Genomic DNA, 13,639 nt, shown 5'->3' with positions numbered 1-13,639 from the left:
GATATGAAAGTCAGATAATGACCTGAGGGGTCATTCTTTACCTTTCATCTTGGGAGACCAGGTGTCTTATTTACTGTTTCTCTTTCAGACTAGTCCACAGGCTGCCAGCTGTTATTTTGTATCTGTCTCCCATCTCCCAGTAGAAGTACAACAGGATTATTGTGGAGACCTAAATCTAGGTCAGCCTTGTTCAGCATGTGCTTTGCCCCCTGAGCCATCTCCCCACTCTCCCTCTCTTCTTTCTACTACACTACAACCCCACTAGATATAATTCTAGTCCTTAGCCAAGAGAAAAACATGCTTTTGCCTTACCATCTTTGCATGTGGTTCCCTGTTTTGAAGTACTATACTCCCCGGTCTGATGTAGCTGGCTGATTCTTTCAATCAACTCATATGCCACTAAAACTGTAAAACTGTATCACACAAGGCACTCTTCCGTGAATTTCCACTTCTACCTTAGTTTTTAACCAACCATTGCAATGACATTTTCTTTCTCCTACCATCAAGTTCCAAGTGCCAGGAAGTCAAGAGTTTTGTGTAGTTTTCATTGTATCCACAAAACATAGAAATGTCACTTTACAACAAGAAATTATGCATCACCTGTATATGGAAAGCCCTAGATGAAGTTCACACTAATTTAGTATAAACCGTCTTTCCCCATAAGTTCCCTACTGAAAAATAAGGTTTTGGTAGCTTCATGGCCTTTTGGAGTTCAGGGCTATAATTTTTAAGCTTTTGTTAACACATGGCCCATATCTATATAACACATCTCAATTTACATTGTAGAGGATTTAGTAACTCTGGTTAGAAGGAGAAATCATGTGCCAGAAGACTTGGAGACATCATAAGGCCTGGAGACATCAAGGTAAGATATTAAACATCTTGAGGAGTCAAGAGAGAACAGCAATACATTGTATGGAATGTCAAAGAATTAAGTTTGTTGGTAAAAGATCCCAGGACACTAAGAAATAGTAATCCAGATAGAAATGCCTTATAGCTATTGCTTTGTAAAGTCTTTACACATTTAGCAAATATGGACTAGCTCAAGGCAATGGAATATATTGGTGAAGAAACACAGAGAGCCTTCACATAACTTACATCTTAATTGAAATACCATAGGAGGAAATCACTAAATCCTATGATTTATGACATTACGCTTTATCTGAATTTCTCTACAAACTACATACTAAAATTGGCAAACCTTATTTCTAAGATAAAAGGATAAATTTTACTTTAGTAAGGAAACTGAACTGAGTCAAAGATGAACAGTTCATCATTTAAAATTTTTAAATTTCATGTTTATTTACATTGTGTGTTTGCATAGGCATGTATATTCATGTGTAAGTGTATGTATGCCTCTGCTATAATCTACACAATCAGGTCAGAGAACTACATGTGGATTCAGCTCTCTTCTTCCACATGGGTTCCAGAAATTGAACTCAAATTGTTGGGCTTAACAGCAGGCATGTTTACCCACTGGGCAATCTCCCCAGATCTAGTATCATTTTTTGGGGGGGGGCCTCGATCAGAAGGACTTGGGCCCCCCATAGTATCATTTTAAAAAGAAAAAGAAAAGAAAAAGAAAAAAAGAACCTCACAGGTGATGGTAAAGACATGAACGACTTGAACCTCTCCATTGCTATTAGAGTGTAAAATGATATAGTCATTTTGAAAAACAGTTTGGTAATAATCATCTAACTCCTCAATTCTACATGTAGGTATATGCTTCATAAAAATGAAGACATGACCACAATGAAACTTGCACACAAAATGTTCACAACACTATTTATTCACAATAACCAAAAAGTAAAAACAAATCTAAAGACCATCAACTGATAAATGGATAAACAACAAATGACACATCCATACAATGTAGCATTATTTAGTCATAAAAGAAACCCTTGTACTATAGTATGGATAAACTTTTAATACATGCTACATAAAATAAGAAGTCACGAAATGCCAGACATATTACTGCATTTATATGAAATGCTAAGAATAGGCAATCCATAGAATGTGTAACTGGTTTTCCAGGGAAGGGAAAATGAAAAAGTGGGGAGGGGGTGTTCCACAGTTAGGTACACTGCTTTCTTCTGGAGTGACAAAATATTTTTGAGATAAGTGGTCCTTTTTTTTGCTTGTTTGTTTGTTTGTTTGTTTCTCGAGACAGGGTTTCTCTGTAGCTTTGGAACCTGTCCTGAAACTAGCTCTTGTAGAGCAGGCTGGCTTCGAACTCACAGAGATGCACCTGCCTCTGCCTCCCAAGTGCTGGGATTAAAGGCGTGGGCCACCACCACCCTACAAGATAAGTGGTTCTTTTCTTTTGGGAGGAGTTGAGACAGGGTTTCTCTGAGTAGCCCACCCGGCCAAGATAAATGGTTCTTATACAACTCTGTGACTAAAGTAAGAACAACTCAAATTGCTTACTTACAAAGGGTGAATTTTATGGCAAAAAATACTGAATTTAAAAAAAATTCTCATGTTTCATGCTACAATAGTCCTCAAAGTTAAATTAAGAAAGCTTAATGATAACCAGCTACATTTTACCTAATCCTGATCACTATTATGAGATAAGCACAGTTCTCATTCCTATTTTCACAGATGAGGAAACAGAGGCTAGATAACCTACCCCAAGTCATTCACATAGCTAGGGTTCCTAGAGCTGGGCACTGAACCCAAACAGATTCAATTTCTAATTGAATTCAAGTTCTAATCATCTCAAAGGGTAAAGATATGTCCTGGAGCATTTATGATATGGTTATAATCGCAAATGTTTTTTTAAAAAATCCACTTCTTGGTACACTGTGTTTCTAATGCCAAGAAAAACACAACAGACAGCTTGTCAGTAAAAACAAGGTAATACCATGTGTTAAGCATATCATATTAGGAAATTTTTGCCCAGAGGACAAGACTTTTACATATTCCAATTGCTTTATATACCAAAACACACACTTTCACTGTCTCTTAATTAGTCTCAAACTTACTATCAAAATCAAGTCTAGTTAAAACAAGCTTCATGTATTTTGAGTATGGAGTTGATTTAAAAATCTGGTCAAATATTTAAATGTTTTATGAGTTGACACTAAGGATCATGTAAAAAGAATTATCATTATTTCTTTCTATTCAAATCCCTGCTTCTGAGAGATTCAAACTGATTAAAGACTCTTGACCAAACTAGAAATTGTCTCATTCAATTATTCCTCATAATCATTATGGGGGTTACACAGGTGCCATAGGTTCTACCAGTTCTCAGAACTAGAGGTAGACTGGGGCCAATTTAGATGACTAAAGACTCCTGCAAAGTGTGACAGAAGACGCCTGCAAAGAAAACATGATATGATGATGACCTCTTTGCTGTACATGGTATAACTTCTAAGATGCCAGTGACTTAATAGCATAGCTTTCCCTGCATAATAAGCTGGTCTCATCATTATAATATGGAGAGATTCCTAAAGATTTATAAAATTTGTTGACAGTTTGTAAATGAGCAGAGTCAATGAGATTCAAATTGAGGTCTCCCTCTACCGTTTCTTTTTATTGTTTGTTTTGTTTAGTTTTTGAGACAGGATCTCACTATGGATCACCTCTGCCTCCAGAGTGCTAGGACTAAAGGTGTGCGCCACCACTCCCAGCTTTTTCCACCTGTTCTACTATACCTGCCTACTTCATAGACCCAAGAAGAGTTCCCAAAGAGAACTGTACTGACCTCAGAATTTTGTAGTTATTCAAACTAAGTCAGAATATAAAGGTCCAACCCTATTAGTTTTAATCCGCTTGAGCCGAACACAAACAACTATTATACTCTCTTCTTTAGACTTAGGAAGACCTTAAATATTCACCCACTCCATTGTTTTTGATGTTTAAATCAAACTTCATGTGATAACCAATGAATAATTTTAATAAACATAAAACAGATCTGAGAACTTAAATTCCTAGACTAACATTAATCATACAAAAATATAAAAATTGCTGAAACAAAAAGCTCTTTGATAGCAGGATATTTTTCCTTTACTAATTACCTCTCTGTAGGATTAGTCATATGAAAAATGTTCTCGTCTTCATTCTGTAACCGCTCTTTTCTCCTTCTTTCAATGTCATGTCGCAGGTCATTTGGATCTATTACTTTGACCAGAGTCTGAGGAATTTTGACAGAATATAAACCAATTACATTTCTAACAAGAATCTTAATTAAAAGTCCTTAATTATTTTATACTCATCCTGCTAGTGGTAGTATAAACTGATATAAATACTTTGAGACACAATTGACATTAGTCAGAAAAGTTCTTAATTTTGAACTAGGAATCCTATTTCTGGGATTATATCCCAAAGAAAAGGTTGCCTCTTTAAAAATATTTAAAATAACAAAAAGAAGCAACTTAAATGTAAAAATAATTTAAAGAAAAGAACTATGAATTAAATTATGGTAAATAAATAAAAACAAAACTATACAGTCATTAAAATCAATAAATGATATATCGAAGTCAATATGAAAAACATTAGTGAAAAAATTTAAAACTTAAAAACCATGATTGTAAAAGGCCATGGGAGGAATTTAGAACTTTAACATAAAAGTGATAGTATGGATTATGAAAAAAGCATACGGAAGTGCATCTGATAGACTGTTAAAATGGATCACGTTATAACTACAGGAATTATGGATTTTTTTAAGTCTTCAAATTTCCTATAAATTGAATACAAAGACAATTAATTTTCTAAATTAGAAATTTTATTAAACTATCATTCAATAAACTATCTGTATTAACAAAAACTTTGTAAGTGAAAAATTACTTAGTCTACCAAAACTACATTAAAATCTCTTCACTACAGAAAGATTCTCAAAGGAAAGCTTAACAATTCATTTAGATTTTGACAAGCTTTAAAAGATTTGTCTTTCAACCTGGTTATTCTCAACAGTCTTTCTAATCAGTATAACAGAAGGTGGGAAGGAGAGGTGTTGGGTAGGAGCCACATACATGATAATATAGAAATTTAGAATTATTTTCATTATTTTGCTAGTTTATAATCCACAGAATAGTTCTTAAATTCTACAGCAAACAGAAGGGCAGCACCAAATGCCATAGTTCCTTTGTATTTCTTTCACATACAATTAAAAATATATATTTCATGTGCCAGATTTAGAAAAACGGCTATCAATCATATTTTCTGTAAGCTTTACACTGAGGAGACTGGGGATGAGTATTAAATATTTTTAAATCAATTTTTCAAAGTTGCTATCCTTAATAATCTCAAAGAAAATGTGTTTTTGGTATTCTTACTCTACCCTGGACTGCTATCAGTCACTTTGAGAACTTTTTCAATTTTAGATTCATGGATATCAGCCTTTCTTCATATATCTTTAACTCCTTTCTGGATCCTGTCACAAACCTTTTCCTGCTAATATACCAATAATAATTGTATTCACTTACCTTATCTGGTTCATATACCATAGTCTGCTTATTCTGAAGATCGGACAAAGACATATCTATTCTCCTAAAATAATAAAGAGATATAGTTAAATAATTATGCTAATTATATTATGCACTGATACCTTGATTGTTTTACTATAGAACAGAATTTGAAATAAAACCAGTAGGTCTTGGAAAAAGCAGAAGAAACCTGCTGTCAGGTAGGTTTTCATTTATTTTGTTTGTTTAAGACAGGGTCTTTCTAATATAGTCCTGGCTGTTCTGAAACTTACTGCCTTAAACTCAGAAATTTGCCTGCCTCTGTCTCCCAAGTGTTGGGATTAAAGTCATGCACCACCATGCCCTGCTAGGTTTTCACCATATGGCAAAGTACTAGTCTATACATATCCTATGGACCACATTATAGGGAAGTTTTGGTGGCTCTCTAATCATTATTAATAGTGACCTCAAACTGTATTTTGGTGAGACACAACATTCTAACACTGATTAATCTTAGCACTCCACACAGGGTATACGATATGCTTGGACAAGTGTCAGCAGAAGGCATTCTTTCATCCTCAGGCCTCAGAACAATCATTTGTGACCACTTAAAGTAACCGATTCCAATGGCTTGACATCCTCCAGCGTTAACTTCAGTAGGCAACTAGCATAGACACAACAGAATCAAAGGTAGGTAAGTATTTTCAAAGTTCCACATATTTCAAACAGTGTTAGTCAATGACGTTAATGCAAGCTATTTCATCGATGTGCACTGGTCCAGTAACTGCTTAGACTGATCTTTTTTTTTCTTATGTACAATGTGTACCCTTAGAGTGTATACCAAGCCCAAAAAAGTAGGCTTAGAAAGCTGGACCTTTTCCAATCTATTCTGAGGTTTATTCTCATGAGGTAAATGGAAACAGAGTAATCATTACCTGTGAAATTCTGGATCTGAATTCAATTTCATTTGATTGAAATCTGCATCATGTCTGTTTTGTATTCTTGAGAAACGCTCATGTAAAGTAACATTAGATGCTGCAAAACAACTTTCTGGAAAAGGAAACAAATAGTTCCATGACAACACGAAACTGATTGCCATTAAAAAAGATTACATAAAGCTCAAGATCAAGAAGGGGCCATTAAAATATATCCAAATTGTTCTCCATGGAATAACAACAAGACCCAAACTTTATTTGCATATTAAGTTGTAATGCTCATGCTTTTCTAAAACCAAAGAATTTTTAAAAACTTGACATATAAATTGAAGGGTTTTCTTCCTATCTGCCATAATTACTTTCTTGTCTACAAGAATGACATTGTCAAAGTAACAATCATTCTGCTCCATGGTAAGACCACACTCTATCCAGAATGTAAGAAAGACACTCTATAGTTCAACAACAGTGAAAATTATATCAACTAGCAATTAAATTAAAATAATCTTTGAACAAATACTGGAAGTTCTGTTTAAATATCAGAGTGCCTTCCAATACCACTTCACTTTTACATTAACTTTAATTCACAAAGACATTCTAAAATTAGCTTTGCAGCAAGTTCTTAATAGTATAGAAAAGAATATACTTAACCGGCCCAAAGCTATGCAAGCAACCTTCTCTAATTCACTAGTCCTGTTCTGGGACAATCTATTTTTCGGTAAAATACTACCATACTTCCTGAAAACTGTATTTTCTTTGGGTAAAAAGAGATTGAGCTAAGAGGATAAACTGTTCCCAACAAGCTGTATACTTCAGTCACGCAAGTGCTGGGAACCTGAGGCCTCTTCAAGAGCTGTTAATACTCTTAACTGCTGAGCTATCTCTTCAGCACCAATAATTATTTTAAAAATACGTTTCATGAAGGTAAAGATTAAAGCAAATAAAATTTTGACATACTAAAAGTCTCTTGTCTAGAATATCTATAATTTAAGCAGCACTACTAGGGAAAGTTGTTTTATAACACTGCTTTTCCAATTAGTGAAAATTTATCAAAACAAAACTTTAATGCAAATCTTTAAAGCCCTAATGAACTCTTTGATGTCACACATACAAAAAAAATGAAATCTTCCACTGATCACACAGGAACAAGCTTATGGTAAAAAGTCCTAGGAAGGCCCTGAGGGTGGGTTGATAATATCATAAAATAACCTAACTTCTGATTATCTGGAATTTATACCTGTTTTTATTGCTTCTTCCTCCTTTTTTAGGTTCTCAATATTCCTGTTGTTTGGAGAAGGCTGATCTTTTACTAACTAATGATTTGCAATCCACTAGCATTTGAAGCAGAAAGTTATTGAAAATACATAAAAAAAAACCTACGCTTGAATGAATGTCTGGTACTCTTTCCAACATATTTCCTAACTTAAAATGGAGTATTATTAAAGTATTTGTGTCTTGTGAAAAGTTAGTGCATTATTTTTGTGCTATACATAATGTTTGGGCAAAATATACCAACCTTTAACTTCATGGATTAGTGTTATGATTTCCTGAGCAAATTCTTCTGTAGGTTTGTCTTCTGGATTCTGAGGTGAGTTGAGATGTTGAAATACTGGATGAAAATTGTCAGTTTTTCTGCCAACAGCAACCAAATCATGTGATAGCTGCCTCTCTGCAGAATATCTAGAAGTGGACCTAAAATAATTTGAGATGTTTAATTAAATTTGAAACTGTTTATATAAGAATAGAATTTGCTAAAATTAAGATAGCTAAACATTAAAAATATATTTATTCTGTCATAATTTAGGTACAAAAGTACATGCTATAAAACTAATAACCACAAGTGGAAGATAAGTATAGATAAATGGTCCTGAGCTCTTTCAAATCACAATTCTAAGTAAATTTTTCCTTCAAACATACAAGGCATTAAAGTCACCTAATATACAAGAAATAATCAAACTATTTTTATTCTTCAATATTGTCAAAAGATTGTAATCAGCCACTTTGAACCACTACTATACTTTCCATACTTTAAAAGCTATTATTAAAACTAAAAACCTGACTTAATAAAAATTCTCCCTCATTATAAATAATGAGAAGCTTAGAATAGTGTTTTGAAACTAAATCTGTTAAGAAATTAACTGTGTCCTAGCAAGATGACTCAGCAGTAAAAGAATCTGCCATGCAAGCCTGATGACCTGAGTTTGATCCCTAGAACTCATGGTGGAAGGAGAGAGACAACTCCCCAAAACTGTGCTCTCTCTGTTATATCCACACCTGCCATGGAACATATGTGCCAGCATTCACACATCATGCATACACACGCAAGCACACACATATACAGACACACACGCACGCTCATGCATACAACAATTGTAGCCTCATTCCCTCATATTGGATAATAATCTAGTCAGTTAAATTCAGTCATGTTGAAACCACAGTAGGAATCACACATCAAGTTATCTGTCTCCTGGGATCCCAAAAGACATAAAAAAAAGACATTTCAACTTCCAAAATCTAACTTTTATCCTTTATAAAATAAGGACCTGCTAAGATCCCCTCCTGCTAAAAGATTCTATGAATATCAAAAGCAACAAGGAACAGTCTGAGAAGCTGCATAAAGAACAGATGCTGGCCTGGTGTGGTGGTGGCACACACCTTTAATCCTCAGTACTTGGGAGACAAAAGCAGATTGATCTCTCTGAGTTTGAGGTCAGCCTGGTCTACAAAGAGTGTTCTAGGAGAACCAGGGCTACATAGTGAGACCTTGTCTCAAAAAACAAACACGCAAACAAAAAGAATAGAAGCTGAACTCTCCTATGCCTGGATTAAAAAAACAACAACCCGGCAGTATAAAAACACCTAACTTCATAAAGAGAAATAAGTCCTTGAAATGCCCTAAACCTAAGAATTATCTGGAGATAAGCTATGAGAACCAGAAGACACACGATCACCTATTACTAGCTACATAACTTTTCCTCGTTACAGGACTTTGGGGAAAAATCTTGGTAATTTCTTGAACACTCAATGTACCCTAACTAACAGTACAAATCCCATCTTGGAAGCTGAAAATTAAGGTGGAAAAAAAATCTATTAATGAATATTTTAAAATGCTAATACCTAAATGTGTTCATCTTGTTCACGTCTACTTGAACAGTAAGTGATTTCTTCTTGACAAATGAATATCGTTTCTCTTCATGCTCTGGGCTTGCATCAAGTTGTTTACTAGAAGAGGCACTCTCTTTTCTGCAATCTTCTTTATTTCCTTTTTTCTTCCATTTGTCACTGCAAGGCCCCAAATCAGCTTCCTTTATATTTCTATTAGTATAAGAAATACAGTCTTTCTTGTATAGTTGAAAGGGCCCATTGACCTGATCATTTTCATTCTCTCTTCCTCTTGTAGTACTGAAACAATCTGACTCTCTATTTCCAGAAACTTTTAGAGAACTGTATTTTCTGTCTTCTTCCTTCAAGTACTTCTGAAATCTCTCATCGGGAAAGTCCTGTTCACTATCTGAAAGCTTATGATGTTTGTGACGGTAGTCATAAGATACTCTGGTTGCTGAAATTAGCTCTGGGTATTCTCTCTCAGTGTACCTATGGCTTTGTGATCCGTAGCTCCACTCTTCATTCTTCTCTTGAAAAGGTACAAAAGAATGCTCAGGCTTCCACTTTGGGATTCTGGCTGGCTCTCTATTTTCATACCTTGCTGCATCTGTAGGTCTTTTTGGTGTGTAGTCATACTTTCTGAAATCATGATCCTCAGGATACCTGTGTTGACATAAAAAAGTTTATATTTGCAATACACTGAAGTAAAAAATTTCAATGTGTAGAATATTGAGCAATCTGACCTTAAAACACGGCATTGCAATGACAAGATATAAGACCTCATGCCAACTTATAAAAACACATAAAGTTAAGAGTAACATCTTTTAAAAACATTCTCGCTTTAGCTGGGCACAGAGGCACATAACTTTAATCCCAGCACCTTGGAGATAAAGGCATATTTCTGAGTTCAAGACTAGTCTGGTCTACAGAGTGAGTTCCAGGTCAAGGCTACATAGAGAAACATTGTCTCAAACACCAAAAAGAAAAGAAAAACATATTCTAGCTATTAGTATGAATTACTTGAAAAGAAATAATCTTTTTGTTTGTTTGATTTTTGACAGAGTTTCTCTGCGCTGCTTTGGAGTGGGTTCTGGAACTGGCTCTGTAGACCAGGCTGGCCTTGAACTCACAGAAATCTGCCTGTATCTGCCTCCCAAATCCTGGGATTAAAGGCATGTGCCACCAACCGCCTGGCAAAAAAGAAATATTCTCATCTTTTGAGATTAAAAAAAAAGTGATCACAGTCAACATAAAAGTAACAGACTTTTACTTGAGGTCTTATGCCAAACTGCCCAGGCTTAATGATTTCCTGTACCTTTTCTGAAAAGGGTTCCTTGCATCAAAGTCTTCTGAGCCTCTTCTGGGTGACTGAGGATAGTTTTCTTCTTGGACCCTCTGGTGTCTCAATTCATCTTCATGCCATGTCTCTTCAAATCCAAAGGAATCTTCCAGTGACATCTGCGGTGGCTTCCCTCCTCTCCCACTTCCTCTAACTCTGCGCTCCTCAGGAATAAACCTTCCTTGCATTTTGGGGGAATAACAATCCCTTTCATGCTCTGTATAGTTTGTTGCACTTTCTGAGTATGTGGGCATATATTGAGATCTTCTGTCATCATCCCCTCTTCCAGGGAAATATTCTTGGTGAGAATTATATGTGTCAAATTTTTCTACAGACTTTACATTTGGGGAAGGTGATCTATTTTCATAAGACCGATAATACGGATTCACACGAGGGGAAATTCTTAGTTTATTCTGCCCATGTTTCTCATCGTCCAGTCTCCAAGTAAAGGGTCTTTTTGGATCATCTCTATATTCAGGGTCATAGTGCCCATGGAAATGTCTTTCCTCATAGTATTCATAATTCCTAGATTGTGGTGATAATGACCTATGTAAACAAACATAGAGAAATTTAGTTAACTTTAAGACATTTAACTGTTTGCATAGTGTGACTTAACTAAAACACTGACCTTTCCTAGAATTCCACTACTAATCCACTTGAGGTAAATCTATAAATTTGTTATGTATGTACCAGAAATTTATACATTGGGGTGAGGAGGTCTAATGATTCTTTTGTCCTACCTGACAACTATATTCTCTTCATCAAAACTAACGTATTCAATGAGCACATCCATCTGAGTTAAACGGACCTATCATATTGGAGGGGGACCAGATCAGCTATATATAGCACAATCTTTTTTTAGAGACTACTGATAGAAAAGTTCTAACAAAAGAAAATGTAGCAACTCCAAAAGGCCAATCAGGAAAAGCTTACATCAGGTTCAATAGCCAAGTGAGAAACAAGCAAGAACAAAGTAAGAACAAATACATCAGAGTGTTTAGAAAACTGAACATGACCTCTGAACCTGCATTCTACAATCCAAACTCATACCAAGAAATGTTTCCATAGATTTCCCAACTGTTCTGTCCCTCATGGTCATACCAAAGTAAGAAGCTTAACAGGTAGCATGGGCAAAAAAGAAAAAAACAATCATAAGACATCAATCTCGACTTTTCCTTCATATATTAGAGTTGTTTGTTTGTTTGTTTGTTTTTAAGAAAAAAACAACTCCCACTCTATAACCAAAGCAAGCCTGACCGGTATTGTTTCTATTGACAAAGCTGACCTTATACTTAAAGCAATCTTTCTGCCTCTGCCACTAGTAAGCTGGAAATACAAGAGTGGACTACTAGGGATATGCCTATCCCTCCATAAATACTTCTAGCAAAAACTTCTTTTCTTTCCAAAATCTTCTGACCCTTATATAACAATTGAAAGATGTGTTGTTCAAACAGCTTATAAATCTAGCCAAAGTGTGCTGTTGAAGGGACCAGGGCCAGTAGTTTTTTTTTTTCCCCCAGGGGCCAGTTTACTAAGACCTCTGCCCCATGTTACCCCACCATCCTATTCTGACTCATGTCTGGCTTCAACCAGATCCTCAGGAAGTACATCCAGCCTGGTAGCCAATGAGGTCCTACCTGGACACAAGCAGGAACTGGCTATTTTCGTTCAGACAGACCCCTGACACTGCAACCACAGTTGCTGACCAAAGGTCATGAGCCAATCATAAAATGACTCCTGTATCAGTAAGGGTCTATACCCAATCACTTTAAAGTACACTTAGCCAAAGCTGGAATTCCCCTAAACAGGCTTAAAGGGTCTGCCTTACCCTCCCCCAGGGTCGAAGCCATTTTGGGCAGGCCCCGGCATGCTGTTTTTTTTTTTTTTTCTCTCAAGAATGACGTTGCTTTCTGCAATTGCATACCTGGTGTCTTCTGATCATTTGGAGTGATCTAAGGACCCTACATTGTAATACAGCTATAATACTCTCTGCATCTATCTTTTCTGGTACCTTGACACTGCAAGTCTGTAGACTTGTAAAGACTCCCATATTCATGGAAAACACTGTAGTTTACTCAGCCTTAAAGATAAGGAAGGTGGCTGGGCATAGTGCCTCACACCTTTAATCCCTGTACTTGGGAAGCACAGGCAGATAGATCTCTGAGGTTGAAGCCAGTCTGGTTTATATACTAAGTACTAGGTCAGCCAGTGAGACCCTGTCTCAAAAAACAAGTTAGTTCAAAATAACAAAAGACAAAAAAAAAGATAAGGAAAGAACACAATAAAGCTTACCTTTACATCTGAGAACCTTTCTGCCATGTGACCTGACCAATTTCTCATCATCTCCTTTAAGGTTTAATGTCTCCAAATCAGTAAGAAAGGTGTGCCCTGGCATTTTTTAATTTACTTGCTCTGAGAACCTCCTAAGTAACTGGAGCAATCATGAATGAATCTTTTTTTTTTTCCAATGAAAAATCTGGATCGTTACACAAGAAAGGAGGCACACCTATTTTCTTTAGTACCTATTAGGACACTTACAGTGGATCTGGCACTACTGTCTTCCAGAGACACCAAGCTAGACAGATTACTTATCAGAAGCAGAAACTGTCACCCAGATGGCTATACTTCATCACAGGGTGGGAAGTAACTAGCGGCTCTGAGGATTTACCGGGATATTACATCTCTTTTCACTGCTAAGGAGAGAACCTGACAGTCAGAGGCAAACATCTTCCAGACTGGATGAAATTATTCAAGATTTAACTTTAGCCCTTAATTCACATTTAAATCTACTCTGACGCTGTATTTTATGTCTTATTGTATAGTACTTACTTCTTCTAGAAATAGTTGTTTTAATGGTT

The 13,639-nt window shown here is 35.8% G+C and overlaps 1 protein-coding gene across 4 annotated transcripts in view; it reads right to left on the bottom strand.

The window, feature by feature from the left end:
• Bclaf3 (BCLAF1 and THRAP3 family member 3) overlaps window positions 1-13,639 on the bottom strand; it is a 62,634-nt gene that overhangs the window by 28,802 nt on the left and 20,193 nt on the right. For all 4 annotated transcript variants that reach the window (XM_038316397.1, XM_038316399.1, XM_038316396.1 and 1 more), the window contains exons 3-8: window positions 10,758-11,327; window positions 9,455-10,105; window positions 7,854-8,029; window positions 6,341-6,455; window positions 5,427-5,490; window positions 4,020-4,135 (exon numbers count right to left, since the gene is read on the bottom strand). In XM_038316397.1, the coding sequence (XP_038172325.1) occupies window positions 4,020-4,135; window positions 5,427-5,490; window positions 6,341-6,455; window positions 7,854-8,029; window positions 9,455-10,105; window positions 10,758-11,327 (1,692 nt within the window). The remainder of the gene's footprint in view (window positions 1-4,019; window positions 4,136-5,426; window positions 5,491-6,340; window positions 6,456-7,853; window positions 8,030-9,454; window positions 10,106-10,757; window positions 11,328-13,639) is intronic.

Source organism: Arvicola amphibius, chromosome X (genome assembly GCF_903992535.2).
Source record: "Arvicola amphibius chromosome X, mArvAmp1.2, whole genome shotgun sequence".
Classification (NCBI taxonomy): Eukaryota; Metazoa; Chordata; class Mammalia; order Rodentia; family Cricetidae; genus Arvicola; species Arvicola amphibius.
This window is presented reverse-complemented; position numbering and strand designations above follow the sequence as displayed.